Source organism: Pararge aegeria, chromosome 6 (assembly GCF_905163445.1).
Source record: "Pararge aegeria chromosome 6, ilParAegt1.1, whole genome shotgun sequence".
NCBI lineage: Eukaryota > Metazoa > Arthropoda > Insecta > Lepidoptera > Nymphalidae > Pararge > Pararge aegeria.
This window is the reverse complement of record NC_053185.1, coordinates 16,982,991-16,998,821: the sequence shown is the minus strand read 5'-3', so window position 1 is coordinate 16,998,821 and position 15,831 is coordinate 16,982,991. Positions and strand designations below refer to the sequence as shown.

The 15,831-nt window shown below is 35.0% G+C and overlaps 1 protein-coding gene across 1 annotated transcript in view; it reads left to right on the top strand.

Annotated features, from left to right (window-relative positions):
• The window catches only part of LOC120624488 (protein white), a 40,251-nt gene that overhangs the window by 8,194 nt on the left and 16,226 nt on the right, over positions 1-15,831 (top strand). The window contains exons 2-5 of the mRNA XM_039891061.1: positions 4,299-4,527; positions 6,146-6,384; positions 7,868-7,939; positions 11,471-11,650. Of these exons, the coding sequence (XP_039746995.1) occupies positions 4,299-4,527; positions 6,146-6,384; positions 7,868-7,939; positions 11,471-11,650 (720 nt within the window). The remainder of the gene's footprint in view (positions 1-4,298; positions 4,528-6,145; positions 6,385-7,867; positions 7,940-11,470; positions 11,651-15,831) is intronic.

Sequence of the window (15,831 nt, the reverse complement as noted above, 5' to 3'; positions counted from 1 at the left end):
TTCGTGTTAATTACGGTTGTCTACAAATCCCGTGTTATTGTAGACAAAACCGGCCGCCAAATGCTTTAATTAGTTAGTATATGTAGTATATAATTTATATTTATCATCAATATTTCTCAGCGCACGTCGAATAATTAATTTTAAAAACAAAACTTTGCTACTATAGAGTAGAGACACACATTATAGCACTTTTTTTTAAGGATATTTAAATTTATTTAAAAAAAAAAATGCCATTTCTTTGTGATAATTGAGTTTTTTATTGATTAAAAATGGTTACAATCGGTCCAGTAGTTTAGGAGCCTATTAGGGACAAACAAAGAAACAAAAAATCTTTTCTCTTTTTAATATTAGTATAGATATATATTATACTTGCTATAGCGTAGTGTAATTGCTTTTTTGTTCGTCATACATATACGAATAGATGTTATAACTACTAATAGTTTCTTGACAAATCTTACAACTTCCTAAATAACTGAAAAAGCGCCGCTGAAATCAATTTAGCCATGCCAGAAGTTAATCGCCTTGATTTCTCCTCTGAAAGTCTCATCAATATTGTGCTGTTCTGAAGATTCGTTGGCAAAAAAGACAAGGAAAAATAGTTTGAAAACACTAAAACGTAAGTTCCATCAATAACCTACAACGATCACTGCTGGACTAAAGACCTCTGCCAACTGGAGGGTTTGTCCATAATCACCGAGTACAGAGGATTGCTGCCCTTCCTCCGGTATATTCCCTTAGTCGCATCGTACGACACCCGTGGGAAGAGGGTTACTAACCACTGTAAAATGATCTGCCGCCACGACACAGCACATTTTATTACTAGAATAGATGATAATATATGTTTTCGGATCATCCTGTTAGCTTCAATAGTAGAAGGTCCACGATCGGGACGAATTACATTAATCGGGTCCAATTCGGCGCAATCGTTTACTTCCTGCGGTAAGACGATCCAAAGATCCTTTATAACTGGGTTCCTATATAATGGAATAAAAAATAGCCGTAAATCATGTCATAGATTTTCAAACACTTAGTCGACCTTAACGGAATCATTAAAGTATTTTTAAGTCAACTTGGCAAGCTAACTGTGAACAAAATAGTCCGTATATAAATTATTTATGAAAGGTTTTATATTATGTACGAGTTTGACTTTTTGAATTAAACCTGGGTTACGCTGCGGGTACAGCTAGTATAGTGAAGTAAAAAATGGGGTGGTAAATACAATTTATTTATAAGTTTCTATTAATGAATGGTATTTTAATGTATTTTTAAATAAATTATTAAAAGGTTGTATAATTTAAAAACAAAATTACAGTACTCCAAGCAATGGCAAGTTTTACTTTTCTCTGTTAAAGACCTAAGATATTTCTTTATAGTAGTAGTGCCTACCTATGCACTTCTAATAATATCAAATATTGTCAAAAAGTTGTTTAAACAAAACACAATGTGAACATTTTGGAGCAATAGATTCGTGGGAATCTAAATTAATGTAGCAGCGTCTCTATATATTTTAAAGGTCAATCCGAGATACCTTTAATTGAATTCCAAATAATGCGTAGTTGCCAGTGTTGGTTGCCAGTGTTTCGGAAACTGTCTAACAGCTTCCTAAAAACAACGAAGATAATTAACTGCGAGCAAAAGTTCTAATAGGAATTTAGATATTAAGTAAGGATTCTATCAGCATTATAACTTAGTAGTTTTTATTTAGTATTTTAGTCGCCATTTAAACACCTTGGGACCGCAACGTCCATATACTAGGTATGTACGAAACGAGTGCAAGAAAATTAGTACACGCTAACGAAGCCTTCACTAAAATACCTCTGGGGGCGATTTCAATATGTGAAAGATTTGTCGACTTAAAATATCATGTGTGGGTAACACGAACCGGGTGTCCGGTATTCTGATCGACATAGGCTTCTCTACTTCCCCACGGTCCGATTATATAACATCATAGATAGAGTGGCTATAAATATAGCTACAGACTACAGTCTAGTATAGTCATAAAGATGTCTACACGTCTTAAAACTACGTGTTTGTTTACAATATTTTTTTTTTGCAAAGAAGCATTTTTTTATATTCAACAAATCCAGCTTCTTGGCAAAAATGTTCCATTAGTTTTTATATCAAAATCGATTAAATCGTTCCACAGATTAGCTTAGAAAAATACACACACGCAAGACAGAGCGTTTATGGCATCCTTCTAATAATATAAACTACGACAATACACACATCGCCATCTAGCCACAAAGTAAGTAAGTAACTTGTGTTATGGTTACTAATATGACTGACTTAATTTTTTATATAAATAATATACATTAATACTTATAATATACAAATAAACAAATAAATACCCAGATACTGAAAAATATTCATACTAATCACAATAACATTTTCCACTTTGTGGGAATCGAACCCACAGCCTTGTTTCAGAAAGTGGGATCGCTGCCCACTGCGCCAATCGGGCGTCAAGTGTCATTTATGTTAATGTTCATACACTTCATTATAAATGTAGTACACTACATCATAAAGTACCAACTTTTTACATTTTAAGCTAGCTAGCTAGTTTTAAATCATTTAAAGTTGATTTAAAATTGTTATTTGGTACGGATTGCGGCGGCTAGCTTTTTGTGACGTTTCAAATTCATTGACTCGTCTTTATAATTGTAGGAGGGCAACGATTTCAACTGTTGACAAAAACCCAAATCTTATGACAACTTAATCTATATTACATACTTGATATTGTAAAGTAATTGTTGTATTTGTACTGTACAACTACTGAACTAATTTTAATAATTCTTTCTCTATAAGACAGCTATGTTATCCAGAAAAAACTTAGACTCTGTTTAATTTCAGTAATATTAACATTTCTGATAAAATAATATTTGTAAAACAAGCCTGAAAAAACTGACTGACGGTCTGCTTATAGTCGTGCTTTGTCTAAATAGCCAATCATACAGAAATACTATATTCTAGAAAAGTTAAAAAAAGTTCGCAAATCATACACCATATCTGTATAAGCCTCAATGACTCATTTAACATCGAAAATACAAAATTGAAATTTGACTTTCTGTTAATGATAAAAAAAAGGCAATGTCAGATAAATAAACCTTTTTTACAAACTCCACAGCATGTTATTCGGGCACATAGTTAATGAAAAATTAATATTATGTGTGATAGGGGTTTATGAGTAAAGTATCCGCGTAGCCAATATAATATTACATTATGACCTTTAAGTACCGCGGGTGAAATCACGGGGAATAAGCTAGCATGTAAAACATTTAAAGTCGTTGCCCACATACGTCTGTAAAGACAAATCTTATCATAGTTAATACCAATTCAAAACAGTCAATTTAGTCCTAGTCCATCAATCCCCAATAACAGATGATTTGATTCGTATATAAATAAGCTTACGTCCGCGACCTTGTCGCGTTTGTTTTTTTTTTAAAGCATATTTTAAGTTGTGGATTCTTATAAAAAATAATCGAATCACGTTTCTGAAATATTACAATAAGTGTATCTTTAAAAAGTTTTGTTGCATTTTTAAACTCGCGATAACTTCTACATTATTTATGTCCGATTGAAATGAATTTACTCTACTATTTATTTGTAACCCACTTTTGATTCTACCGGCGATCTAATAAAATTTTAGATAACTATAGAAGCTTTTGCTCCTTAGCTATGATAGTTGGATACATTCTCTCGCTGATATTTTTATAGGTAATAATGAGAACTTCAATCAAGAATAGTAACACCGACAGATGTCACGCGGCGCGTACCTTTAAAATATTAAACAAGTGACAGGAGTCACTTGTTTGTAATTTTGCATGTGATGTTAGGGCTGTATCTGATTTTTTTCTGTAAAAGTTATGGCAGTGTCAACTAAAAAATTATAAGCATTTCGGCATTTCGGCAGATAAGTCTCGGAGACAGTAAATAATGTGCCTATAAAGCCTGTTATGTAATATTTCGGTTTTCATTTACACGTTGTATATGTTATCATTATGGCGATTACTACATTCGTAATAAAACTAAAGCAAGGAGGGGAGGGGAGGGAGCAAACGCGGCTTAATCTCAGAAGGACCCACAACCTACAAAGTCGGATTCACAATTAATTAAAATTAAGCTATGAAATTAGAGCAATTTATACCAAATCATATTTATATCCGCCAGAGCATTTGGTAGATTTGAGCTGTGGGTACTTCTTTCTTATAACGACAGGGGGCAGGAGGCCTGAACCCAGTAGTGCCACTAATAAAATTGGCTGATAACGATGATTTAGAAGATTATTTCGCTTGTTTTAGGGCAGCACACACAGCGACAGTCCCCGCACCAGTGGTGGTGAAGTAACCTTAGCAATCCCACCTTCACGTGGCTATGGAGCCATCGGAGGAGTCGAGAAAGTCACATACACCTGGGCAGACGTCAACGCGTTCGCAACAGAAGACAGGTCCCGAAACAGGAAGTTCTGGCACTTCTGGCGAAGTTCCTCAGATCGCATGTTCCAGCAGAGGAAGCAGTTGCTTAAAAACAGTAAGTCTTTATCTTTTTACTTGGTCCTAAGGGGAGCCTCAAAAGAAGATTACCAATAAGTACCTATCTAGCCTAGTGGGTAAGGCTTTGGCTTTATGCCTTTAGTGCGGATTGATGAACTCCACACACCTTTTGTGAACATTATGGAGAACTCTCAGGCATTGCTTACAACGCACATAACTTAGAAAAATTAGAGGTGCGTGCTGAGATTCGAACTCGGACCCCCGAAAGTGAATTCGAAGTCCTGCCTACTGGGCTATCACCGCTTCTTAGTGTGTATCAAATACTTATATGATAGTCATTCGGAAAAAAATAAAACAAAAAGAACATTTTGTAATAAAAAGACTTGTTATAAAACTTGCATGACCACAAATTACAAAAGTATGAATCAGCAATAAGTGCTGTGATTAGTTATAATTATTGTGGAGGTGTTTATTTTTTAATAAACCAGTTAGGGAAGCTTCACTGAATTCTAATAAATAAAATATCCATTGAAGTGTTATGCATTGATTTTGCATAAATTTCAATATAAGATATACTGACTAAACCCAATAGAGAGGGCTGTGTTTTTGTGACAGTAAAAACTTGATTTCAGCTCAGTCAATTGGAAATGCTATAAGAAATATGCTAGATAATATATCAATATAACAGGTTAATGAATTTCTAGAGCAAACTTTGACTCAGTAAGGACGGAATGAATCGGTTTATTGTTGATCCCATTTTTTATAACAACGATGAGCTTAGTAAATACGGGATCCTTCATATTTTATTTCATTGGCTAGTGAGTTACCCAATATTAAAATGAGACTTTAATAAAATCTTCTAACCCCATCCTACAAAATTAATTCACGCTTTCATGACAGCACCCTAATAGAAACCTATACTTACCTTTTAGATGTTAAATGTTAATCTCTATAAATCAGGAGTTTAGAATCTTTAATCCCGAATTTAACACATAAATTGCGGCGTAAAACGGTAAAAATTATTTCACACATTTCCTGCCAATTTATAGCATTCTATAGATGCCATACCGTACTGTGAATCATGTGTAATTAATGTAGCTGTGGTTGTTTAAATCAAAACTTTCTTTATTTGTAAAGCGGAAAACGAAAAACAATATCTTTACTATATAATTTCCTGCTATTACAAAATAAACTGCCACGACGGTTTAGTGTGAAGCATGATCGACTGAACAGAGTCCTCTCCGGGTCGGACTCTAGTTTAGCTAATTATCACTACTTACATGGTAGGTACTTCTATTTAGCGATAAGGCCGCCTTTTGTATCCTGCTTCATTCTTCATATGTTTGTTCTTTTTTTTTCTCGTTTCTCTGAGTGGTGTACAAATAAAGAGTATAAAAAAATAGGTATAATTCATCGTTAAAGCCCACTCACCCACGCTGGGGCATTTCAGAGTTGTGGGGTTAAGATGTCACCATTAAAAGCTTTTTTTATTACTTTACAAGTTAGCCCTTGACTGCAATCTCACCTGGTGATAAGTGATAATGCAGTTTAAGATGGTAGCGGGCTAACCTGTTAGGGAGTATGGTAGTCCTACGCCTAATCGGTTTCTACGCGACATCGCACCGGAACACTAAATCTATCGTTTTTTTTTTTAGTAAATGGAGCTGCGTATCCTGGCGAACTTCTGGCGCTCATGGGATCTTCCGGTGCCGGAAAGACCACCCTTCTGAACACGTTAACGTTCAGAACACCAAGTGGTGTGGTGTCATGTGGCACCAGAGCCCTAAATGGCCAGCCTGCGACTCCTGAAATGATGGCAGCGCTGTCAGCGTACGTCCAACAGCAGGATCTGTTCATTGGCACCCTGACAGTACGGGAGCATTTAATTTTCCAGGTAATAAAAAAAACGTGTGTGTACTTATGTACACGCATTAGAAGTAACACTGCTTTGGCGTAACAAGATTAAAATTAAAAATCTTTTCAAAAATTTCATCTTTTGCCTTATTCTACGTTTGTAGAAAAAGGTATTTAATACATAGAAAGTTTTATTATAACGCATTATCAGTTATTTCGTTAGTTAAATAAAGTTTATTTAAATATCTGAGAATAATAAATAATATATTAATATATTAGATATATATTATTTTAATATATTAGGAGACCTGATGGTATGACGCTCATACCTTGGAGGCTTGGAAGGTCACTTCTGTGGGATGCAATTTGTGTTGATACCCTAGCTGCATCACACATCCAGGCCACTTCGTGAATGGTAGGTGCGGCTGCTTCCAGTGCCGAGCAGGCCAAGAGGCGTAAATATGAAAACCTGGATAGCAGCTTCATTTTTGTGCCTTTTGGAGTAGAGACTTTGGGACCGTGGGGTCCGGAGGCAAGAGCCCTTTTCAAAGAATTATCGAAAAGGGTTATCGAGTCTACCGGTGATCCTAGAGCGGGCAGTTACCTTGGCCAACGAATTAGTTTGGCCATCCAGAGGGGCAATGCTGCCAGCATCTTAGGAACTGTGCCTCGCTGCGGTGGTTTCGAGGACGTTTTAGATTTTATTTAGTTTTTAAATAGTTTATTTTAGGTTATAGTTATGTATTAATACAAATTATATTTTAGAGATAATCAAATAAATAATTAAGTATTTAAATATCACAAAAAATATATTTCTATATAATTAAAGAAATGGACATAATAAACATAAATACATTTTGAATAGACTCATTATCGGACAACCAAAATTAAAATTTGAGATTTATGTACAATTGTATCAATTGAATCACCGGAATGCGCCCGCAGACTTTTACAATTGAAAGTTTACACTGTCAAACCTTATAGCGAACTTCAGGGTGTCGGTTTTTTGTGTCGGTGTGCGCGCGAATCGTATAAATTTACTCTCATCATTTTTCCCTAACGCGCCAAAAGAAGAATAACTTAAAAAAAATCGACGATCCTGTGGACTGCCGACAGAAGTGAAAACTATATACTTACATATCACTAATACATTATTAGTGATATTTCCATATAATTGTGTACACAGGCCGCTGCGCGTCGCCAGTCTAGCGCAACGTCACTTTACCATGTCTCATGTTGATGACGCGGACGCATAATTTTCGTACTTACCAAAAATCGCTTAGCGCAGCCAAAGAAGATTCCAACACAAAAGCATAATTCATTTTAGCTTTCAACTAGGCCTACTTTACAAAGACTTTGAATAGTCGAGTGGGTCAAATTATACCGAGAAGAAGCCAGCAAGAAACTGCTGCTCTTTTCCTTAGTTTTATTTTGGATTAAATAAACAAATATACTATAAAGATAATGTTTATATGAAGCAGTAGTTTTTTATGTTGTTGTTTTAAAAAAAAATTGTTTTATAGGCGTTAGTGCGTATGGATCGACACATTCCGTATAAACAGAGAATGCAACGTGTCCAGGAGGTCATCTCTGAAGTAAGTTACCTTTTTATCTATAACTTAAATACCAAAACTTAAGCTTACAGAACAATCCTGTTATAATGTTAAGGATTACTTAAACGATTAAAAAGTTTGGGTGTGAATTGCTCTAACTTCATAGCTTGATATTAATTTACTGTGAGATGGTAATACAAAAAATAAATTTACCCGGTCATGTTTGTTGTGGGCTCTTCTTAGACCAGGGCGCGTTTTGAACCCTCGTAGCTTTAGTTTAAGTTTTCGAACGACGTTATCACCATCCCCTTACAATTATAAAAAATTAAGTATGAACGCTTCATTAGTACCTGTGATAAGCCTACATGAATCAAGAAATTTTAAATTTGAATTTGAACATATACTCTATCTAGTTTTATATACAAAACACAGACCGATAAGTATTCCAATTTTATTACTCACAAGTAATGATGACTATTTTTGACAACCCTAATATAAAAAATTGCAGACCGGAAATATACCCAGGCTTTTAAGATTATAATTAAGTTTAAATATACATACTACGGCAACATAATATACATAATATACTACAGCACTTGTATTTTAGACTTGCTTATTACGTCAAATTACAAAAACACTTACACATGCCTTCATAGACTTTCGGTTCAAAGAACTTCGGTCACATTGCCAGAAGAGACCGAGACGAACTGGAGAAGATAGTGATCACTTGCAAAGAGTTTCTCTGGCTAGTTAGGCTAGTGCCTCAAATAAGTACCGCTAAGCGAATTAGCGTTCCGGTACGATGTTGTGTGGAAACCGATTAGTGCCATGGGTTTAATATAACTGCCATACTCCTAACTCGTGCTAAAAACATAATAAGGATAGCACGTTCCCATCTAAAACTGCATCATCACTTACCACCAGGTGAGATTGTAGTCAAGGGCTAAATTGAAGTGGAGTAAAATAAAAAAATTAAAAGTAGAAAATAGGTATAAAATATTTTCAAGAACTCGAGTTGGTAGCGTGATGCGTTGGCCATGAATAATCCGCATTGCTCTCGACATAAAAGTGGATAACTATACCTGTCACAAAAGCCGCCACACGGCACGGCATCGTCCGTGACGTCATTGGTGGGAGGGGTCACGACCCTTAGCAATGGAAAACTCGCCGCAGAGAGAGTCAACTATAATCCTTTCTAATATTATAATGCGTTTGTTTATTTCTTTGTTTGTCCTTCTTTTACCTCAAGCACAACAAACAATAAACTTGATTTTGGCGTACAGTAAGTTGAAAGGACGGAGAGTAGCATCGGCTACTTTTTATCCCAGGATAACAAACGGTTCCTACGGGATTTGTAGAACGCGGACCAGAGGTAATATAATTACAAAATTAATTATCATATACCTGTTTAATGCCATGTCCGTGGTAGTGTCAGAAATGCTTTAATACAATCTATAAATAAAATGGCAACCTTACAGTATAAATAACTACCAACATTCTAAAAGCGTGTTCTGTGAAGCGATAGCGAAACTTGTGGCACATTGCGAATATCGCAATTATTGCTATTAACTGAAAGTATGTTAAATTATGCAGTGGTGTCTCCGAACTGGAAAAAGTAGTGTTAAAACACAAAGCCACGTTAAAAGACCTCGGTCGGTCCTACTACGCAACTTGGACGATTTATAAATATAACATAAGAATGGGGCTCATAAAATTGTCAAGGTCATGTCAGAACAGGCTCTTATTTTTCCACTACAAGTTAGAACTTAGTTGCAATCTCATTTGGTGTTCAGCGATAATGTAGTAAAAGATATCAGCTGAATGGCAATAAAAGAAAAAGTTCAACTTTCGTTTATCACAAATTAGTAACATTAAAAAATATGGAAATCGAATTATATTATGAAAATTAAGCTTAATCTGCTATACTCCGCGAACGGCGGGAGAATCTGTATGGTGTAATTTATAATTTCTTCAATCCTTATACTCCACACAAAACAGATCCTCGGCAATGTACTTGTTGTTACTTAACAATTATTCATTGTAAAGTCAACATCTCCTGAGGATGCTCCGGGTTCGGAGCGAAACGTGCGTAGAGGGTACATCAAAAAGTCCGCAAAGTAACGCGGCTGCTTCTATCCAATATTGGAAATCATATTAATGATTATTCCAGAAAATGGAATTAATTATTCCATTTTCTGGAATACTAATTAGGATCGTCGAAATTATATTTAATGTGAATCATTAAATATAATTTCGACGATCACTTTTCGACGATAAATTTTTTTTTTTCGATGATCCTAACTAATTAGTATTCCAGAAAATGGAAGCCGAATTTTTTTAATGTTCCACTTATCATGCCTGTCTGTATCATAGTATTTGAAACAGGATTAAGGCCTGTAACCGGAGTAGCAAGACGGTATAATCCGATTGTGTGGTATTACCTAACAGACTACCCACAATGAAATAGAGCATGCTAGACGCAGTATGCTAATTATGTCTGCGTCTATATACTTCTATGTTACTTAACCTGCGTAAATAACCCTGAACCTTAACTCGAAGAACATTATGACACTAGTGTGCTATATTAGTCACTCGACTCGTGACACACACATTTTAGAAAATAGCAGTGCATTTTTACTGTTTTCCATTACTATATAAATGTTTAGCAAAGGTAGATAGCGAAATAATCGCTAGATATTTCAGTCTTTTTACTCGACTGCGAAAGAGGGAGGGCTATTTTTTTTATGTGTTATGAATGTAATATGTATGTATATTTCTTGTCGTGTTTTTATGTGAGTGGTGTCAATACATTCGTCTGAGTCGTGAGAGTGACACTGGGTACATCAAAATTAAAAAAAAAAACAAAATTAAGGATTTTTGGAAAAGTAATCTAAGTAATCTCGAAACGCAGTTGGGTTCTTTGTTATTCAAAAAATTCGCTTGTATTTGGTACACTACATTATTGTGCGCGCAAAAAAGCAGGAACTGACGTTAAAGTGGACATACGACCGATGTTATGAGATTGATGCTAAGTACCATCAATTCTCTGACTGTTGTTTAGGATCCCAATGGAAGAACGGAATTCATAAAGGATAACTCTATTTTCTGTCTGTATCTAAAGATTTAAGATCGTACCATGATTTATCATCATGGTGTGATGATATATCATGATCCTTTAGGGAGTAAGATCCTTTCAGGTCACAAAGCTACTTATTTTGATATAGGCTTCTAGTTCCACTCACTGAGTGACCATCAAACTATATTGGTGAACATCCCGGTGACCCTTGAAAGGCACAAGGATGAAGTGTTATAGAACAAGTGAAGAAAAAGCCAAAAATTATTTATATTCCTTGTCGATTTCTTCCAAAGTAAGGTCTCAATGGCTTTTAAATCCGTTTCAGCCATTAAGTGTTTCATTTTTCATAAAGTATAAAAAACTCCTCTTATTTCCGAACTTCTGAAATAATTAGAAATAAGCTATAGTAAATTGCGGAAGTTCTTTTGGCATTATTTTAATATCCCGTTAGCTCTGAGTTTGAAAGCAAAGTAAGAAGTAAAAATTAATTGTTATAGCTGGCGCTATCCAAATGCCAAAACACAGTGATCGGGATTCCCGGTCGATTGAAGGGCATTTCTGGAGGGGAGATGAAGAGGTTGTCCTTTGCGAGCGAGGTCCTCACAGACCCTCCCCTTATGTTCTGCGACGAACCTACCTCTGGCTTGGACTCATTTATGGCACAGAATGTTATCCAGGTAAGTGATATTTCATGTATGTGTTATGGCTTAAAAGTATTTTAAAGAGTACTTAGCCTATCTAACTGGAAGATTTACAAATATTCAAATATTTTAGCCGCTGGAAGTATCGATTAGTAAAAGACCAAATTTTCTATTTTAATTTTTATATTAACAGTGTTAAGAATAGCTAAGTTAGCATATAAGAGAGTCAACAAACAGTAGAGATTTATTAATACACATATACATTATAAAGCAGGAGTAGAAATAACATTTTGTTGTTTAGTATATCAGTGTTTAAGTTCAATGTATACGTTGTTTTGTTATACTTTTCTTTTTTTATGTCCTTTTTGTGGTGTGCAATAAAATTTAATTCATTCATTCATTCATTCAGTGTATAATGTATAGTGTTGCCCAAATGCAAGACGAGACTTAGCCAGTCTTGGTCTTGGTCTTGCGCCAATACACCTGGTCTTGGTCTTGGTCTTGGTCTTGCGCTCCCAGTCTTGGTCTTGGTCTTGGTCTTGCAGCAAGAGTCTTGCAAGTCTTGCAATTACCTATTAGTCTATTACTATTTATTAAAGTTTACTTTAAATCTTAGAAAAACGTATTAGAATTGGAACATTGTGAGCTTGAATTAACATAGCCATAGTAAAGATCAAGCAGATTAATAAATAACTGAAGATTTGATAAGAAATTCGAAAAATCAACTGACCTATATGTCGTTTTCCATGGAAGTAACTGTTTCTTAATAAACATTTATGATTTATAAGCTTACATTTGCTAAAACATGTAAAAAAACAAATTAATTACAATAACTTGACTGTATTTTAAAGAACAATACTTATCTGTCTAGAAAGAGATTGAACCCTCAACTTATAAGAAATTTAATAAAAGAGTTTTACGATTTATCATTTATTTGAATAAAAAATAAAATACAACACAAATCAACAGCTTTATCATTAGGTTATGATAATTTATATCAATTCTTTTGACCAAGAATTAATACAAAGTAACCATCTGGCTGACTCATCACTTAACCTATTTCTATGTTTTCTAATTACTAATGATGCTTTAGAAAATAACCTCTCAGCAGGTACTGAAGTTGCAGGTATTGAGAGAAAATCACGGGCCATTTTCGATAAAATCGGATACTCTGTCTCATGCGTCCTCCACCAATCTAAAATGTCTTCCGAGCTGGCAGTTCTTGGTTTTCTCAGGTACTCCTCCAACTCGTCTATCACTAAGCCTTGAAGACAAGATCCAGATGACGTCGAGGGACATTCATAGAGTTTATCAAAGTCTATTACGTCTTCATCTTCATCACATACTTTATTGTCTTTTTCTGGTATTTCCAGAGATTTGTTCAGTGAGTGTAGACTTTTATATTCTTCATAAAGTTCATTGAACTTGCGCAGACTTTCTGTTTTAAGTTGCTTCCCCCACATTGTCAGGTCAAAAGTCTGAGCCTTATGCCTTGGGTCTAAAATTAAAGAAGTACAATAAATCCAGTTGCTCTTCTTGTAATGTTTAAGCATTTTGTCTCGAGCTGCTTGGAAAGCTAGAATGAGCCTTTCATCCACTTCAGATCGATTAGGTTTCTCATCTAACTGTTTTACCATGGATTCAATTTTATCTAGCAAGAGATTAAATGATACAATGACTAGCGGTAACGTAACATATTTGTCTCCACCAAGTTTTGTACTTAAAAGTTTAAAGTTTATTAGAAATTTATGTAATTTTTCGAGTACCTGCCATTCATTAGCTGTGATTTGAAAATCATTCAATTCGGTGACAGAACTGCACAATATGTCAATGCCCGCTCTCACTTTTAAACCAAATCCAATCATATCATGTGTGGAATTCCATCTCGTTGGACAGTCAAGAATGGCATTTAGATTTGATGGCACGCCAGCTGCTTCACAAGCAGACTGAAACTTCTTCTTCACTATCTCACTTCTTTTTATTTTACTGGAAATACTGCGTAACTTTGTTACAGATGTACGCGAGTCAGCAATATTTGGTGCAGATTCTTCATCTTCCTCATCCTCAGTTTCGTCTGCATAGTCTTCGTACTGCTGATCTTGCGCGTTAGTGTCAGACTCACAGTGTAATGCTAAGGTCTTTAATAAATCTTGTACACCAAGGTTTAAAATGTGAGCAAAGCACCGGAAATGTTGATTGTCTGAATCAAAGTGTGGCGGCAGCTGTTCATACATAAATTTGGTATTTGCATTTGCGTTGTCGACCGTGATACCTTGTATTTTATCAATTATGCCATATTCCAATAAACATTCATGGAAAATCGTTGCAATATCTTCCCCAGTATGACGACCGCGTGATGGTATAAAATCAAGAACTACAGATCGATACTTCCATTCGTTGTCTATATAATGAATAGTAACCCCGTAGTAACTCCTACCAGCAATTGACGTCCACCCATCAATGGTAAACGACATTTTAGATGATAATGGTTGAAGTCGTTCCTTGAGATTCAATTGGAGCTCTTCAAATCGCTCTTTGACTTTCCTTCTAAGTGTAGACCTTTTAGGAAACACCATATTAGGGCAAATACGTCGAAAATATACTTGTGTAGCTTCGTCATCGAAAAATGAGAAGGGAAGATATTTTTTCACCACCCAATCAACTGTAGCTGTCGTGATGTTGTCACTGCTGTTTTCCGACTGAAACAAAACAATAAATCTTGTGTTATTATTTAAAACATACTAGGTTTGAGCGTATAAGAGGAGGAGGTTTGTTGTTGTTAAATCGAGAAAATCGTTAAATTGATATTTGTTATATTAAGGTTGCACTGTACTGTAATTTACCAAAATAAAGTACTTAGTTGTTACTGGCCGATTAAATGAAAATATGGGTGTTTATAAAAAATATTTAAGACGATAATTACATACTTAATATGTCGCACCCCTAGATGAAAACACCACTAACTCAAAAATACTTACGTAAGTTAATGGCGTTTTTGAAAGTATCGCATGAATAGCTACGCGGAGTTAAAATTCTTTTAACTGTTAAAAAAATATTCTTACCTGTCCACTTCTTCCAGCGGTTACTAAAAAGCTTGTGATATCTCCACTTAATTTTGGTTTAACAGGAAGAAATATTTCTGATTCCTTTTTGTGGAAAGACATTAGATGTTTCCTTAAGCCTGAAGTGTTTCTGTTTTTCATTTTTATTTCAATCTTTTTATGTTGGCACAATTTACACAAAGCAGTTTGGGATGCATGAATTATTCTTTTAGATCTGTGACTCAAACTCTCGTTACTCGGACTAGAATAATTTGAATCTTCGTCACTCATATTAAATTGTACACGTGATACGTTTTTAGAAAACAACGAGAATTAGTAAAAACAATTATTAAGTTAGAATCGAAGCACAGCTCAATTGGAAATGACTGGAATTAAAATAATTCCTTCATTTATAGTACGTTTCCTTGCTTTTTACCGCGCCGCCTCGCCACGTGCCGGCTCTATGAAAAGGATGCCGCCGCAAATCGAACGATGCCGCGTGCGGCGTACAAACACACACTAAATATTACCTACTTGTACAGACGCGACCCGTGAATAAAATATATGTAAAGAATTAGTGCCAATCACTATTCTTTACATATAAGTGAATGTTTTGGCGTGCATCTATACTAATATTATAAAGCTGAAGAGTTCGTTTGTATGTTTGATGACAGAAGTTTTAAAATAAATAAATAAATCCTGAACGTCACTATACCTCCAAAGTTACTATTCCTCGTGGACGAAGTCGCGGGCACAGCTAGTTAATACTTACTCTCATCATCTCTCTCAGAGATATTCGAACACTTTTTTGCTATTTTTTCTTGTAAAAACTTAAGAAATATAATGACTAAATGTACAATAATAGTACCTAAGTAATTAGTTTAAAACCATATAAGTAATCAATATTATAATTACTTACTAGAATGAATTATTATGACATCTACTACCTATCCTCACCATTTTATCCTAATCATAATACTACTTGCGTGATCAGTATAATGTATTCATTTTCATTCTAAGCACTCTGAAACTTATTTATTCTTTGGAACACCTGTAGGTACTCTTAAAATTCGAAATTATTTTGCATGAATAGTGTCAAATGTTATGATTTCGGCGCGGCGGCAACGATTGTTTTAGATTTCAAAAGAAGCCGCCGGCGCGTGTATCATAACCATG